We start from the raw sequence: 16,863 nt of genomic DNA, 5'->3' as shown, positions 1-16,863 counted from the left end.
AATTTCCATTTATATTTTTGCAACTTATCCAAATTGAAGCTGAATCACAAGAAAAGTTAAATGATGGCCACAGCAACATTTTACCATCTGAATATACTGATATGGATTGGAAGCTATTGATCATGTTGCCAAATAGCAAAGGTTTTAAAATTATGTAATTTTAATTAACTCCTAAAAATGTATTTAAAATATTTATTTCATTTTCAATTATGCATGTATATTTTCTTCTGTGTGGGGATGTGTCAACATGAGTACAATAAAGCCAGAGGCATGGGATCTTCTAGAGCGGGTGTTATAGGTAGTTGCGAGGCACTTGAAATCAGTGCAGGGAGCTAAATTTGAGACCTGAGATCAGTACTTCCTCTTAACAGCAGAGTTATCTCTCCAGCGCCATAGAAAATTTTAATTATCTATTTTTCTCTTCAATAGATTTCATATTCTCACATTATAGGTCATAATTTTTCAGCCATTTGGTTTCAATTTAAAAGGAGATGTTAAGCAAGGATGAAAATGTAAAGTTTCTTTTGCTCTTCCTATCCTTTTCTGACCTTGGAGCTGGACTTGAAGGAGAGCTGTACACCTGGGAAGTGACTGGAAGGACTCAGTGTTTAACACAGTGAGGCGTTTCTAGTTTCTATAGAGGTGACAGTACTGACTATCAGGGGCTGCACTCTTCTTTTTTTCCCTGAGTTTGGCTAAAGGTTGTTTCTAGTTTTAGAGATTAAAATCTGAGCAAGCCAATCTGTGGAAATAGGAAGACAGTCTGAGAGAACATTTTAAAGCTGGGAAGAGATTAATTTCATGCGCATCTCATGAGATTCTTCCTTTGCCACAATGGTAAATTACATGTTCTGCCATCTACACTGCTGTCTAAACCCTAAACTACCCATTCCATATTAAAACCATTGGATTCAAGATTTATGCAGAGCACCATGGAGATTACAGCGATTAGTGTGTCTCCAAAAATAAAATTACCATGTATGATATTTTGTTCTGACAATAAAACTTACAGTAAAGCTGATCTGTAGAGTTCCTTGGCCTCTACAACCAAATTTTTAACCCAAGATATGTCCTTGTAGTATAATTGTTTCTTTGGTTGTTTTAATTTTTTGACTTTCCCCCCCCTACAAGTACATTGCCTAGATGGTCACCAAGAAAGAGATCTGAAACTGCTGTTATATAAACTTACTTCCCTATGACTGCATTTCTTAAGGATCGTAGGAATATATAATACATGTATATTTCCCTCTTTCGGTGAGTCTTTTTGATCTACACTAACCACGTAGCTCTCACCCCGTAATCTCTTCTCCGATTGTTTTCTTCAGAGCATTTCACATTCTCATACAATCCAACAACATTATTATGAGTCACATCATCTGGCCTCTGGTCACCATCTTCAAATATCTCTCTTTTGTGACTTTGGTTTTGCTTGCTTTTTTCACAGCAGTTGTTGTGATGTGCTGAGTGGCTTGTAGCTCTTCATCCTGAGCCTGTTTACCCCCAAATTTGACAATGTGTTTTCCCCCTTAATCAGTGCTGCTCTCAATTGTCACAATCTCAAGTAGTCTTTCCTTGACTAACCATCCACAACAGTGGTACCTTGTCATCTGTTCAGTTTTAAGTTTACTTCATCAGCCTCACATTTGTATATGTGTATTTATTGCATCTCTCTTATTAGCATGCAGACACCATTAGATTTTACCTATTTTGTTCACTGGCACTACCACAGTGCTTAAAGGGATGATTGGAATAAAGTTGACATTCAATATTTATTAGTAAATGAGTCCCCTACCATTAGTCTCCCCTAGTAGATGCTTAGGATTCACAGAAATAGAAAACCTTTCTTTCCATAGTACAGTGGTTCTTAACCTTCCTAATGCTGCCACTCTTCAATACAGTTCCTCATGCTGTGGGGACCCCCAACCGTAAATTCTTTCTGTTGTTTCTTCATGATTGTAATTGTGCTGCTGTTAAGAATCATAATGTAAATATATGATACATAAGGATATCTGATATGTAGCCCCTATGAAAGGGTCATTTGCCCCTCAAAGTAGGCGTGGCTCACAGGTAGAGAATTGCTGCCATAGTATGCAACAGGTGATGAATATATATTGAATGAATGGATGAATGGATTGTTCCTGTGGCAAAAACAAAAACAAAGAAACCTCTCCACCTAGAGGCCCTTACGCATAACAGAAATTCTAAGTGTCATTGGTCTAGCTTCTCAGTAGACAATGGTTCCACAGCAAGATGTGAGTTGTAGTAGGTGTGACTTGTGGTAAGTGTATAGGATACACTTTCTTCAGTAAGGACGTGATGAATGTCAAGAGAGAGTAGACAGGAATCCACTGTGTCTACAGCCACCCTGAGACCTGCAGTGTTGGCAGGCCCACTGTCCTCATGGCAGCTAGAGAAGGCTTTGGGGTATACACAGAGATGTGAAAGCCCCCAGTCACCGTCTTTATTGTTCTGGGCCAGCCCAGTTCTCAGAGTTTTGCTTCCCAGACAAAAAAAAAAAAAAAAAAAAAAAAAACAAGATGAGTGTGACTTCTAAGAGTCTTACTTTCAGTTACATTACTTGAATTTGAGATGAGTAAATCTTAATTTCAACCCTGTAGCTTTAATCTGTTTCCTTCTAAACTTGCCCTAAAGATTCCATATTTACCCTTTTTCTTTCTAGTCGTATTCCTATTATATTGTTATTGATCTCTCCCCCATGTTATTTTGTCCCAATTGACTCTACTTTCTGGATTCCAAAGCACATGAAAAAAGAATCTAATCTCCCACCTAGAGGTAGTATAGCCTTACGAAAGCTATTCTCTCTTATTTTGTGTTTTATATTTGTGTAAATGAAAATATGAGCAAAGAACCAGGAGCCCTAATATTCTCCTGATTTTCTGAGATGCACTTGGTAGTCCATGACAAGAGTCATGTTTCCTTCTTCCCTGTTGCGCTATAATCCTGCTGTGGGCCAGGTGGCACACATCTTTAATCCTAGCGCCCAGGAGTCAGAGGCAGGCGGATCTCTGTGATCAAGGCCAGCCTGGTCTACAAAGCAAGTCACTATGCAACCAGGACTACACAGAGGAACCCTGTCTTGAAAAACAAACACAAAAACAAAAGGCAAAGCATTGTAAGCAGCTGTGGCTGATGGAACTGCACCAAGTAGATCATAAAAAGGAAAGGTTCATAACCCCTGCACTGTGCACTCTTCTCTGCCATCCTCACTCACTCTGCAGTGCTGTTACTCCATGAATTGTGTCTCAGTTCCACATGAAATCCTTGTAATTAACCGTTCTTGATTTACTGCAGGCTTCAGTTCACTAACATGAATCTACGTTAATTTTAGATTCCACCACAAGTCAGGGACTATGAGGAGTTCAAAGACAGAGTAAGAAATACTCTCATCCCTCAAAGAGCTCCACAGGTTGGGTAAGACAAGCCTTTGGGAGGCCACATTTAGTGTATCAAATTGTACCCCAGGAGCTTGGAGTGACCTAAGTCTTCAGTAGCCGTCCAAACGCTGAAATCTAAGTGAGGATAACTCAGCTACAGACTGCTAAAGCTTCTCGCATTTAGCAAAGCCAAGTCCCTAATGCCCAGCCAAATAAGCCTGCTTCCTGGACTAAGTTTAGAATCCTGCATTTCATCAATCTAATAATAAAATTACTTAACTGATCATATTAAGGTGCTATCACCATGAAGTAGAGGGAAGCTACTTGAGGGTCTTCTCACACGTCAAGAAGTTAAAGCCAGTGGTTCATTAACTCAGCTGTTCACATAGATAACCTAGCTTTGCCTCCAGAGTTACTCTTAAGGACCTAATCACAGACGGACAGTTACCTTCTGAGCATAAACAAGAACACGCTTTATGCTTTATAGGTTGGTCTGTTTAATACCGCCTCTGGGCTACTGACTGGGGTACCTAAGGGCTAAGATAAACTCCCCAAAGCGGAGTATCTGTGTTAGTAAATAGCAGTAGTGGGGTATAAACTCGGTTTGGTATGTGGTCCTCCTGGAGTGTTTGTTGCTAACATAGTGAGAACTTGGGGTGTTCAGCCTAGCTAAACTTGGGATGTTTAAGGACAGTAATTTAGTAATGGGACACTAAAAGAGCTCATCACATTAAAACAGAGATACTTGGGAAACCCATCGTTTTTAATGGCTCGCCATCTGCTTGGCTTTTACCAGCAATGGATTTATCCTGGTTAGTACAGATGATATTGGGGCTAAAATCATAGATTATACGGCGGATTTCTGAGCACTTTCACTGTTACTCACTTGCAAGCTTGTAAACGAGCATTTCCCAACACAAAAATCAATTACTTTTCAACTCTTACCCCAAGTAAGGTTGCCATGGGCACCGCATAATATCCGTTCTGGCATCAACAAATTGAGTTAAAGTCACCAGAGATCTCTCCAAATGAAGAACCTCAAACAGAGTTTACCAGCTTTTGCCACTGTGTTCTCAGTACGATTGCTCTTTTTGCCTTGCTGGGCCTGCTAGTTTAATCCTCCAGAAAGAGAAATTTTAGAGGGACAAGGACTAAATCATTTTCTTCTGAGCACAGCATTTTCAAATGGCTGCCCCGGGTCCTAAGCCCCGCCGCTGCGGACTGGAGCTAGAGGTGCCCTCTCTCTGCAGAGCAGGGACTCTGGCGCCCTAGTAACTGGACGTGGGAAGGCGGAAAGGAAATTCCCATTTACATGCAGGTACCACTCGGGTGCACTAGGCAGGCCCAGGTCCTAGAGGAGAAACCTGTAACCAGGCTTGGGAGGGTTTGAGCAAACGCTGTTTCCTATTCAGCCAGAGCAGGACGCACAGGTCACAGGCTAGAAGTTAAACAGTTACCCAGCCTGCGCTTTGTCCCCGTGCCTGCAGCTCAGGCATCGAGGTGCACTTGGCTAGTGAAGAGCAAGGTTGGCTGGAGCCGGACACAGGAGTTGCTACCGCCCTGGAACCGCAAGCGGAGGGAGCCCCGCGCGACCGGAGCTACAGCTCGGGACGGGAAGCCGAAGCCAAGCCAGTTCGGCCCCAGGATGCGGCGCCCCGGAGCCCGCCACTGCTGCCAGGGCACTGCTCTGCCCTTTCGCCCGCGGGCAGCGCCCTGGCTTGGCAGCTCCGCAGTCGTGTGCCCAGCTACCCTGCCAAGCGCCCTGCCGCCCCGGGGCGACCTCCCAGTCACCGCAGCTGCACAGAATCCCCGTCTCCGGCGCGGGGACAAACTTCCTTCCTCCGGGTCCCCGAGCCGGCAGTTGGCAGCTGGTTTTCCCCACCAGTCCCTTCGCCGCTCTGGCTGGGAGAGCTCTCTCTGCCGCTCTCCAACCTCCAGTCACCGGCGCTCAGCGGTCCCCGCGCATCCTCTCCAACAAAGCCGGGGCCCGGAGGCGACCCGGAGAGAGACTGGGACTAGGCGCTGGAACATCGGAGCCTTGGCAAGACATCCACGCCCCGGCTAGCGCAGCGAGGAGGGGCGGCAGGGAGCAGACGAGGAGAGGGGAAGAAAGTGTCCTGCTCCGGGCGCGAAAGCCTCCTGGGCTGATGATCCTCCTCGCCCAGCTACCCCTGCCTGAGCGCATCCCTGCCGTCCCAGTGGGACTGGGCAGGGCGGAGGGCGAAGCGGTGCGGACCGACTCGGTGGCCTGACGGACCCGCCGCTCCCTTACCTCTGTCCAGAGTAAGCGGCTGGACCACTGTCAATGTCGCCATGTCTGCCGTGGGAGCCGAAGTGACGCTCGGCTTCAGCATCAGCAACCGCTTGTAGTGAGAAAAAGAGGAGGAGATTGGGGGCGGGGGTGGAGAGGGAAGACAGAAAGGAGGGGGAGGAGGGGGGAGGCAGGAAGGTGGTGATGGAGGAGAAGAAAGCTTGGGTGGGTTGGTAGCCAGATGGAGAGACTCAACTGTTCCGCCGCTGCGAATCTTCAGATGCGCCGCCAAGCAGGCAGGTATCCGCGAGCGCCTGCGTGGCCAGGCGCTGAGAAAGGAACGCTCAGCCCTAGAACTTTGCTCGCCCACCCATCAGGAGCACTGGCTGGGTGTAGCTTGTTAGCTGTCTTTCAACTTTCCACCGAAGCATAATGGTCAGAATGCACTTGTACACAGAGGAAGAGGACACGGAGACAGCAGAGACAGGAGTAGAGAGGTGGGCACAGAGTCTTTTTTTCAGATTAAGAGAAATTTCAACCTATTAATTCCACAGCCCTTTAGAGAGGAAACACCGCCAGCTATGGGAGATGTTACTTTATCTTTGTAGTTACTGTTAATTTTTGTGGAGGCTATTTTAGAATGTCCACTTGTAATAGTACAAGCTAACTGACAGAGGGCCAGGGTTCCAAGCGTTCATTTAGGAGCAGGCTGTAATTGCCTAGGAAATAACTTGCCTTTACAAGCAAACTTCCTTAAAATGTTTTGAAATTTAAAAAAAAAAATGAGTTCTATCAAAAAAATATTTATCTTGGTATCTTTCACGTTAATCTAGAATCATGCATTCAGTGGTGTTATTTATTGATTAATTAACATATGTGGCAAGAGTTGAGCCATGAATGATGCATACAATTTACTACATATTAACCTGGAGATTCATCCTTTTCTCTGAAGCCTTTGAATTAGAGGAGATAATATGAAAGGGCTTGATCAGGTTTCAGTCGCTGGAGCCTTCAGATACTGACTGCGAGCCCTTTATCCCAACTTTCACTACATCTTCATCAAGCCTCCTTTCTTTATGAAACCATGAAAGAGCATGGAGAAACTTCCTCTAGGTATCATGGAGATGAGTGCGCACAGTACTGGGATGAGGAGGACGCCCTTCTCTACACCATCATTGTGACTACCAAGAGACTCTCAGAGGCAGACACTGGGCAGCTGCAAAGTATTTGCATATGATCAGTGCCATGTTCTTCTCATTTCACAAAGAGGGGGAAAGCAGCAGACTTTCAGCAGTGACTGCAAAGGTCAAAGATGATTGGCCATCTATCCATTCAACAGATCCTTAGAGACATGCTGAAAGTAGTTGTCCAGTATTCTTTAAGTGTTTTAGGAAGAAGCTTGATTATGAAATTCAGCTCTTTGTCACTCATATTGTCTCACAAACTCATAGTCCTTTGTAGATGCCCAGTATCCTCATCTGCCAAGCAAGGGAACAGCTTCATTTAGTTGCATAGTGATGAGGTAATAGAAGGAAATGGATCCTATTTTGCAAGATCATTGATATTTTGAGCTTTTGATGGACCTCTAGAAAAGAATACATGTCAAAATCATAAACATACAAATAACATCATATGTACCGAGTAAGATACATTTATATATTTAGGGATATATATGTATATGTGTGTGTGTGTGTGTGTGTGTGTGTGTGTGTGTGTGTTTTTATGTGTAAAAAACAATCAGAGAAACAGAGACAATGAATAAGAGAAAAAGAGAGAGAGGATGTGAACAAGAGAGGCAGAGAGGAACAAGGGGAGGATTAGAGGTATGAAAAAGGGAAATTATATGATTAAACTTAAGAAAAATAAGGATAATAGCAATGGGTACACTTTGTGGTGTTGCAGCGCTGGCACTGCGGGGGTAAGAGCACAGACTGCTCTTGAAGAGGACTCGAGTTCAGTTGCCAGTGCACACAGCTCCATCCCTCTAACTCCAGGTCCAGGAGTCTCAGGCACCTATGGCCCTCTCAGGCACCTACACTCTCACGAACAGACCAACACAGTCACACAGTTAAATATAAAATAAATATAAATATAAAATAAAACGATGGGTATATTTTGTGAATACTAGACTATATAAATTTATTAGTATAAGCTACCAAGTATTTATTAGTACATCATTAGGCATTTATTAGTTTAAAGACTATGCTAGGGACTGGTCCTACAAAGGCTGCCAAGATTAACCCTCTTTCTTTCTACTTAGTTCTGGTTATGTGACGGTGAACAAAGCACAGAATTCTGTGCAGGAAGTTCCCTAAGTGACACAGAAAGAAATGTTTTAGTAGGCAGAGAAGGAACCAGGAACTTTAAGCTATCATCAGTATACACAATGCCCTACAGGAAGTAACAGGAAGAAGAAATTCAGTTGTGTGTCTTGATAATAGAACATGTTTCAAAGTTTTGCACAGAATATCAAAGCTTGCTCAGTAACTAAGGATGGAAAAATACCAATCCTTTGGCCATTAATGCAGTTGTTTAAATAAAATTTGTTATTAGAAATGTGTGCATCAGCAACTTGATTCATCTAAAAGCCTTAATTGTGTCCATTTCAGCCTAACCTCAGATTGTGAGGTTTACGATGATAGGATATTTAATTTTTTCCTCAATGGTTCCTCGGAACCAACATTTGATAACATGTTTTTAAACTTATGTCTTGAGTGCCTTAATTGGAAATTTACTCTACCAATTAAATTTTCTACTTATTTGAGAATTTTTTTTCTTACTTGTCTCTTTTATTTTTAAGAACTAAAAGAGGAAGCATCATTCATCAGGTATCTGGCAGTTATTATTTCTAGTGTTAGTAAATTCAGTATCTCTAGCTAATGTTGAAACACATAGAAATGATTAATAAGTCAATATGGATAAACAATTAATTTCATTAAATGTATCTGTGAACTAGCATTTGTCATTGTCTTTCTGAGACATGGGAAGACATAGGAAAATGTCCTGGATTTCTTTTTGTGTTTGGGTATATATGCTCAGGTCTCAGGCACAACTGTCTCGTCACTGGAGTTCCAGACTTTGTGTTTCATCAATGTCAGTGTGCTGGACCTATTGATATGCTGTTTGTTTCTTTGTTTATTTGTTTGTTTTTTGGAGGGGGGATTCTATTAGAGTTCTTGAAATATATACAGTTACACTTCAGTTATAGCTGTTGGGTACCCAGTCATGTTATTTCCTTAGAAGATGTTTTACTAGATTAATTCACTGGTAACTGAAATTTTCAATAGACGCAATTAAATTTTATAAACAACTTATTAAGCACCTTGTCTGTTCAAGGGTTGGCACTGTGTTCAATATTTTCTCAGTCTTTGCAGCTCAGAAAAGTACATAGTTTAATTCCATCTTGGAGATTAAAAAAAAAATTCAGGCCTAGGTTTCATAACATTAGCACCTGCACACAGGAGCCTCTATGTTTTCAAAGAAGAAAAGCTAACACTTTACATTATTGAATATTTAGTGTTTCAGGCATTTGTTTCAGAATCACAGGTGTAAACGTCATTTTTTAAATTTTTTTTATTTAACTTTTATTAATTACACTTTATTCATTTATAAACGTCATTCTTATTCTCTCCTGCTACCCCACCTCTAGACACTCTTGCTTGAGATACAGTCAGAGGTATGAATGTATGGAGACAAATACACTGTTTCCAATATAAACCAATACAGCTAATAATAAAACAACTGTCTGCTTTGAAATATAAAATCTGTTCTTGTTGGAAATTTCATTCAGAGCTAGTTACATCTTCCCTTAATTGAATCTTTTTAAATTACATGGCAGAATCAAGAAAGGGTTTGCAAAAGCATTAACATACCAAGAAAATATGTTTAGCCAAGTTTTAAATGGAGTATAATAAGCACAGTTTCATCTGAGAAAAAGGGCACCTTCTAGACTGAAGCTCTGTCAGCCCGAGTGTTAGAAGTTATTTTTGACTAATTCAAGGTGTCATGATAGCTTTTCTAACTCACACAGCTTTGTCAAAATAGCATTAGTTTAAGATGAAGCATCAACCTATACTTCAGCATGCAAATGTTTTAAATTCATCATTAGAAGAGTATCTAACCATATTTATTTTCTACTGGTTTTGTTTTGGTTAGCACTTGTCTGCTGCCTCGATGGATTCTTTGTATACTTGCTTTATGCCAGGCACTGTTCTAGGCACTTGAGACAATGAAGTGTACCACAGAATAGATTAGGGACTAAGTACTATGTAGAAAACGAAAGTTGGCAATTAAAATAATTCTAGAATAGTTTCAGGTTCAGTAAGGAGTAAGAGGTACAAAATACAGCATCCTAGAGAATAGGTGAGCCAACCCAGGGGGGTGGATAGATATATTTGGCTAAAATCAAGTGTTTGTTGTAGACTACTAGAAAATAACAAGCCAGTGAGTGTCAAATAGTTGAAAACAACATAATTAACAGAAATGTAATGAATCCTTCATTCCATGCCAATTACAAAACAAACCACAAATAATAATGAACATTAATGGGGGAAATTGCTTGGTAGCATCTACAATAAAACTTGCTAACAGCAGAATGAAGAGTTACTAATTCAGAGTTGGATATCAGAATATTAGAGGCGAAATGAAAATATTAAAAGTCAATTCTCATTATTTTTAATTTACCTCAAGCTAATAAAAAAGTCTTAACGGGAGAAAAGCTGAATTAGGAATAATTATTCTTCAGTTGTAGGACCTTACTGTATTTCCTCACATCATTATCATGTAAAACATAAATATGATATTTTATTCTGCTTCTGTGTGGGAATAACATGATTCATAGCTATAAATTCTTCCTAATTTGTGAATGTTTTCTTTATTTCTATTTAGTTCATATAGTAGAAATTATTTGAAATTATTTTTGTTTATCATCTTTATTTTGTAATTGGCAAAATGTGAAAGGTTCATTTAAAACTGGACATCATTTTGAATTCACAGGTTAAGCTATAAGTGGTCTTTTAATAAGGGAATTTAAAATCAAAGCTTTTAAATTATTTTATTGTATACCCCAACCTTGTACTTTTCTAAGTTCATACTTATGTCTCTTAGGACAGCATAGGAAATAAAAGAGATACAATAAAAGCACAAAATGAAGAAAAAATACATACAGTCTATCTTTTTCATGATTTCTCCATATTTCTCTCTTTTTTTTTTTGGTTCTCACAATATTTAACATTTCTAAAAATCACTCTGACCTTAAAATTTTTAGTTTATTCTGGGTAAAAGATTGTACTTGTGCCAGATCCTGATCATTGGTAAAGAGCTACACTGGTAAAAGCCACATGCCCTACCACTGATCTACCAAGCTGTAACCACATACAGCCCTGAGTCAAAGATTAACATGTAGTCAATGAATATTAACTACCTGCTGTATATCAAACACTGATCTTTGGCTTTTGTTTTGATGAAGGGAGAAAAGTAGAATGTAAGCCACCAAACACACCAGACAAACTTAGGTAGACGTAATTATAAACATTGGTTCTGTAAGACCCGTTGTTGTGCATTTTATGTGAGAAATGTTTCCAGGCATGCCTCATTGATATTTTTATACCAGCCACGATGACAGCAAATACTAAATAGGGAAAGTCTTCCCCTCTCCCAAAGGCAATTTTTGTGCCCTAATGACAGGACCCAGGTGGTTGTTTGAATGAGACTGGCCCCCGTAGGCTCATATATTTGCATGCTTAGTCCTCAGTTTGTGAAATGTTTGGTATGATTAGGAGGCCTGTCCTTGTTGGGGTAGGTGTGTTGTTTTTTGTTTGTTTGTTTGTTTGTTGTTGTTGTTGGAGTAGGTTTGTCCTTGTTGGAGCAAGTGTGTCACCGGGGGAGGGTTTAGAGGTTTCAAAAGCGATGCCAGGCCCAGTGCTTCTCTCTGTACCTGCCTGCCTGCAGGTTAGCATGTAAAGCTCTCTCTCTGCTACTGCTACAGCACCACGCCTGCCTGCCACCAGGCTCGCTACCATGATGATAACGTGATGGACTAGCCTCTCAAACTGTAAGCAAATGCTAAATTATGTATTTTCTTTTATAAGAGTTGCCTTGGTCATGGTGTTGTTTCACAGCAAGTGACCAAGACAACCCACCAAAGAGTCACATTGTACTTGGTAGACCTGAGTTTTGAACAACACTTCCATACTATCAAGACACTGGACTTGGCATGGAGTTGGAAATAAGAAATATTTATGTTATTTGTTGAGGGGCTTCCAAAACAGTTGGAAAGGATTTAGAAACAATTAAAATATGGTGCATTCCCAAGAAGAAATAATGCCATAAATTTGTATGTTTTAAATGTATACAGAAACAAAAGGGAAGATCTATATTGTGAACAGTTTTGGAAGTCATTTGTTTTCTTTCAGGAGAAACTGGACTCACTGATGAGTCCACTGTATTTTCTCTTTTGAAAAAGAGGTTTTTTCCAAAGGTGGTGAAAGTAAACCACCACCTTGATGAGGGACATGAACCCTGAATACCCTGAGGCCTTGTTTTGAACTTCAGCTTCATTCAATTTTCACTACATTTATTCACCTATGTGTGCGGTGTTTTATGTGTAGGAGGAGGTGAAATGCTTAAGTGCCAGGATGCATGGGTCGTGGTGGAGCTCAGAACAACTTGCAGGAAGTCATTTCTCCTTCTGCCACGTAGGTGCTGGGAATTGGGACTCAAGTCATCAGGCTAGTCCAAGAACACATTTACCCGATGGAACTATCCCATGCTGGCCCCATCTGAGAGAGGATTCAAACATCTTCCTCGTGAAAAACATCTCAACTTGTGGCCTTAATTGTCTTCAAATCTAGCTTACCTTTATTCCAGCCAGCAGTATAATTTTCCTCTAAATTTGGTACTATAGGATTAATTAAGGATATTAGGAGGAAATGGACATAAAGGGCATTTTCAAATTCTTCTCACATTCTTTCACGGTACAGTAATTGGGGCCATTAACAGAATTTACACTAGGCATGCTGAAAAACATACATGTCAGTAATTAGCAAGTTTCAGAGCTAAATTTACTATTGACATGGACAGCACTTTCAGAAGAACTCCACAGTTGTTTTATTTTTTTAAGGCTTTTTTATTTTTATTTTTATTAATTACACTTTATTCACTTTGTACCCCCCATAAGCCCCTCCCTCCTCCCCTACCGATCCCACCCTCTTTCCCCCTTCTTTACGCATGTTCCTCCCCAAGTCCACTGATAGGGGAGGTCCTCTTCCCCTTCCTTCTGATCTTAGTCTATCAGATCACATCAGGAGTGGCTGCATTGTCATCTTCTGTGGCCTGGTAAGGCTGCTCCCCCCTCAGGGGGAGGTGATCAAAGTTTGAGCAGGCCAATCAGATTATGTCAGAGGCAGTCCCTCTTCCCATTACTATGGAAAGCACATGGACACTGAACTGTAAGAGCTGGAGAGGACAGGAACCACACAAAGAGAGCAACAGAACCAGAAAATTTGAACACAGTTGGTTTTTATCCCCTAATGCTATCATTAGGAGGGAAAAATGCTGCAATTCAAATATAATTCTTCTGGTTCAAACATGAAGCTTAAAGAATTCCTCAAATGTGTTAGTGAGAGTAAACTAAGCTTTTCTAAAATGGAGCTCCTCTCTTGGCTTCTAGCCTCTCTGACTCTTCTGCTCCTGGGATGAAGTCTTGTCCTTCAGACAGACCTTTCTGGAGCTTGACTCTCCTGCATCTCAGACCCCTCTGAGTCCTTACAGAACCTCAGGGCAGACCCACTTCCTGAAATGCAGTGTCTCTAGAAGACTTTTTGAAAATTTTTATTTTTTGTTCAAAGTACCCACTCATGTATTGGATTGACTTAAATCTTTCCTATAACTTCTTGGAAGTTTTTCCTATGCATGAAAAAGGAAATGACAAGTGAAAGTTTTAGATCTACAGTACTGTTTTATGGTACTTATTATCTTGGATGAGTATTGATCAATTATGCCATATCAAGTATAATAAATAGGCAGACCTCATGCCATTACCTAAGTAAGATAAGATAGGGATAGCATTCAGGTAAGCATTTATTTAACCTATCAATTCTTTCTTTTCTTTTCTCTTTTCTTTTCGTATTTATTTTTCCTTCTGAAGGCAGGGATTCTATGTGTATGCCTGGCTGTAAACCCGGCTGGCCTTGAACTCAGAGATTCACCTGCCTCTGCTTTCTGACTCCTGAGATTAAAGACATGCACTGTCACCACCGCCAGCATTGTGTGTGTGTGTCCAGAAGTTCTTTTATTTTTCTCTTTTTATTATGATTTATTACAAGTTATTCAATTTGTATTCCAGCTGTGGCCCACTCCCTTGTCTCCTCTCAATTCCACCCTTCCTCCTCCTTCTCCCCCATGCCCCTCCATTAGTCTACTGATACCAGAGGTCCTCCTCCCCTTCATTTGACCCTAGCCTATCAGGTCTCATCAGGACTGGCTGCATTGTCTTCCTCTCTGACCTGGCAAGGCTGCACCCCCCCCCCCAGGGAGAGGTGATCAGAGAGCCTGTCACTGGGTTCATGCCAGACAAAGCCCCTGCTCTCATTAATAGGGACCCCACCAGGATACTGAGTCTATGGGCTACATCTGAGATAGAGTTTTAGGATCTCTCCATGCATTGTCCTTGGTTCAAGTATCAGTCTCTGCAGGACTCCCAGGGCTCAGTTTATTTATTTTTATTTTTTGTCTCTGTTGTTCTCCTTCTGGAGCTCTTGTTCCCTCCAGGTCTTTCTATCTCCCCCTTCTTTCATAAATTTCCATGCCCTCTTCCCAAAGTTTGGCTAAGAGCCTCAGCCTCTGCTGAGTCTCTGCTGAGCCTCTGTAGAGCCTTTCAGAAGCCCTCTGTGGTAGGCTTCTGTCCTATTCCCTGTCTTCCCCTGCTTCCCATATCTATCCCAATTGCCCTTATGAATGAGGCATGATACTGGCACAGAAACGGAAAGGTGGATCAATGGAATTGACTAGAAGACACAGAAATAAACCCAAACACCTACTGATACCTGATTTTTGAAAAAGAAGCCAAAACAATAATAATGGAAAAAATAGCATATTCAACAAATGGTACTGGTCTAACTCTAAGTCTACTACGTGCAGAAAAATGCAAATAGATCCATATTTATCACCATGTACAAAACTAAAGTCCAAGTGGATCAAAGACCAAAACATAAAATCAGACACACTAAACCTGTTAGAAGAAAAAGTGAGGAAGAGTCTTGAACTCATTGGCACAGGAGACAACTTCCTGAACAGAACACCAATAGCATGGGCTCTAAGAGCAACAATCAATAAATGGGACTTCATGAAACTGAAAAGCTTCTGTAAATCAAGAGACACTGTGTCAGAACAAAACGACAGCCTACAAGGTTGGGGAAAAAAAATTCTTCACCAACCCTGTATCTGACAAAGGACTAATATCCAGAGTATATAAAGAACTTAAGAAGTTAAACACCAACAAACCAAATAATCTAATTAAAAATGGGGTACAGAGCTAAACAGAGAATTCTCTGTAGAGGAATATCGAATAGCAGAGAAACAAGTAAAAAAAAATGTTCAATGTCCTTAGTCATCAGGGAAATGCAAATCAAAACAATCCTGAGATTTCACCTTACACACATCAGAGTGGCTAAGATAAAAAATTCAAGGGCAACACATGCTGGAAAGGTTGTGGAGAAAGAGAAACCCTCCTTCTTTGCTGATGGGAGTGTAAAACTTGTACAACTACTTTGGAAATCAATCTGGCCCTTTCTCAGACAATTAGGAATAGTGCTACCTCAAGATCCAGCTATACCACTCCTAGGCATATATCCAAAAGATGTTCAAGTACGAAACAAGGACATTTGCTCAACCATGTTTGTAGCAGCTCTATTCATAATAGCCAGAAGCTTGAAACAACCCAGATGTCCCTCAACTGAAGAATGGATACGGAAATTGTGGTACATTTACACAATGGAATTCTACTCAGCTATTAAAAACAAGGAAATCATGAAATTTGCAGGCAAATGGTGGGAACTAGAAAAGATCATCCTGACTGAGGTAACTCAGAAGCAGAAAGATACACATGGTATATACTAAATCTTAAGTGGATATTAGCCATACAATATAGTAAACACGATAAAATTTATACTCCTAAAGAAATTAAACAACAAGGAACACCCTAGGGAAGATGCTTAATTCTCATTCAGAAGGCATTTTTAATTCAATTTTATTTTTGATAAGGGTTTTGCTTTGATAATTTAAGGATGATTCAGTGCATGTGGTAAAGAATCCAAGGATTGTCTCAAAAGCCTACTCACCAGGAAAAATGAATAACAAAGCCTTTTCAGTATATATGTACACTGGTGTCTGTCTGTGTGTGTGTGTGTGTGTGTGTGTGTGTCTGTGTGTGTGTGTGTGTGTGTGTGTGACAAACACATAGACACTTAGGCTTAACTACATTTAAAAAGCTCAAATAAGATTCTGATACATATGTTTTATTTAATTGTAGTAATATTGCTATATTTTTTTCTTTCTTTTTTTTTCCATTTGAGAACTATGAATTGTATTTTTTTTTGTTTTGTTTTCTTTTTTTTTATTTTTCTTTTTAGTTACATTTTGTTAACTCTGTGTCCCAGCTGTATCCCGCTCCCTCATTCCCTCCCCAACCCCACACTCCCTCCCTGGTCTCCTCCCTGCCCCTTTCCAAGTCCACTGATAGGGGAGGACCTCCTCCCCTTTCATCTGACCCTGTTTTATCAGGTATCTTCAGGGCTGGCTGCAAAGTCCTCCTCTATGGCCTAACAGACTGCTCCTCCCCTGGGGGGAGGTGTCAAACAGCCTGCCCTTGAGATCCTGTTAGAAATAGTCCGTGTCCCCCTTACTTTGGAAAACTACTTGGTTACTGAGCTACCACAGGCCACATCCGAGCAGAAGTTCTAGGTTATATCCATAGATGGTCCTTGGTTGAGTTTCAGTCTCAGAAAAGACCCTGTGCCCAGATATATTTGGTCCTTGTAGAGCTCCTATCCTTTCCATATCATACTAACTTCCCTTCTTTCATATGATTCCCTGCACTCTGCCGAGGGTTTGGTTATGAGTCTTAGTGTCTGCTTTGAAACACTGCTAGGTAGAGTCTTTCAGATGCCTTTTGTGGTAGACTCCTGTCATAAGTTCAATGCACATCCCATTTGTCTTTCT

General features: G+C 40.9%; 1 protein-coding gene and 1 long non-coding RNA gene across 5 annotated transcripts in view; one reads left to right on the top strand and one right to left on the bottom strand.

The window, feature by feature from the left end:
- The window catches only part of Lin7a (lin-7 homolog A, crumbs cell polarity complex component), a 172,755-nt gene extending 166,956 nt beyond the window's left edge, over positions 1-5,799 (bottom strand). For 2 of the 4 annotated variants that reach the window (XR_008722280.1, XR_008722281.1), the window contains exon 1: positions 5,668-5,798. Coding sequence is in view for 2 of the 4 variants with exons in the window: in XM_055625889.1 (XP_055481864.1) it covers positions 5,668-5,749 (82 nt within the window). In the remaining 2 variants the exon portion in view is untranslated. Of the gene's footprint in view, positions 1-5,667 lie in introns of all 4 variants that reach the window. The other 2 variants (XM_055625889.1, XM_055625888.1) reach the window with 2 other exon arrangements.
- Positions 1-16,863, top strand: part of LOC129690302 (uncharacterized) — a 136,829-nt gene that overhangs the window by 38,399 nt on the left and 81,567 nt on the right. The gene's annotated exons all lie outside the window — the stretch shown is intronic.

Source organism: Psammomys obesus, unplaced genomic scaffold (genome assembly GCF_907164565.1).
Source record: "Psammomys obesus unplaced genomic scaffold, mPsaObe1.curated_primary_1811, whole genome shotgun sequence".
In the NCBI taxonomy this organism is placed as follows: Eukaryota; Metazoa; Chordata; class Mammalia; order Rodentia; family Muridae; genus Psammomys; species Psammomys obesus.
This window is presented reverse-complemented; position numbering and strand designations above follow the sequence as displayed.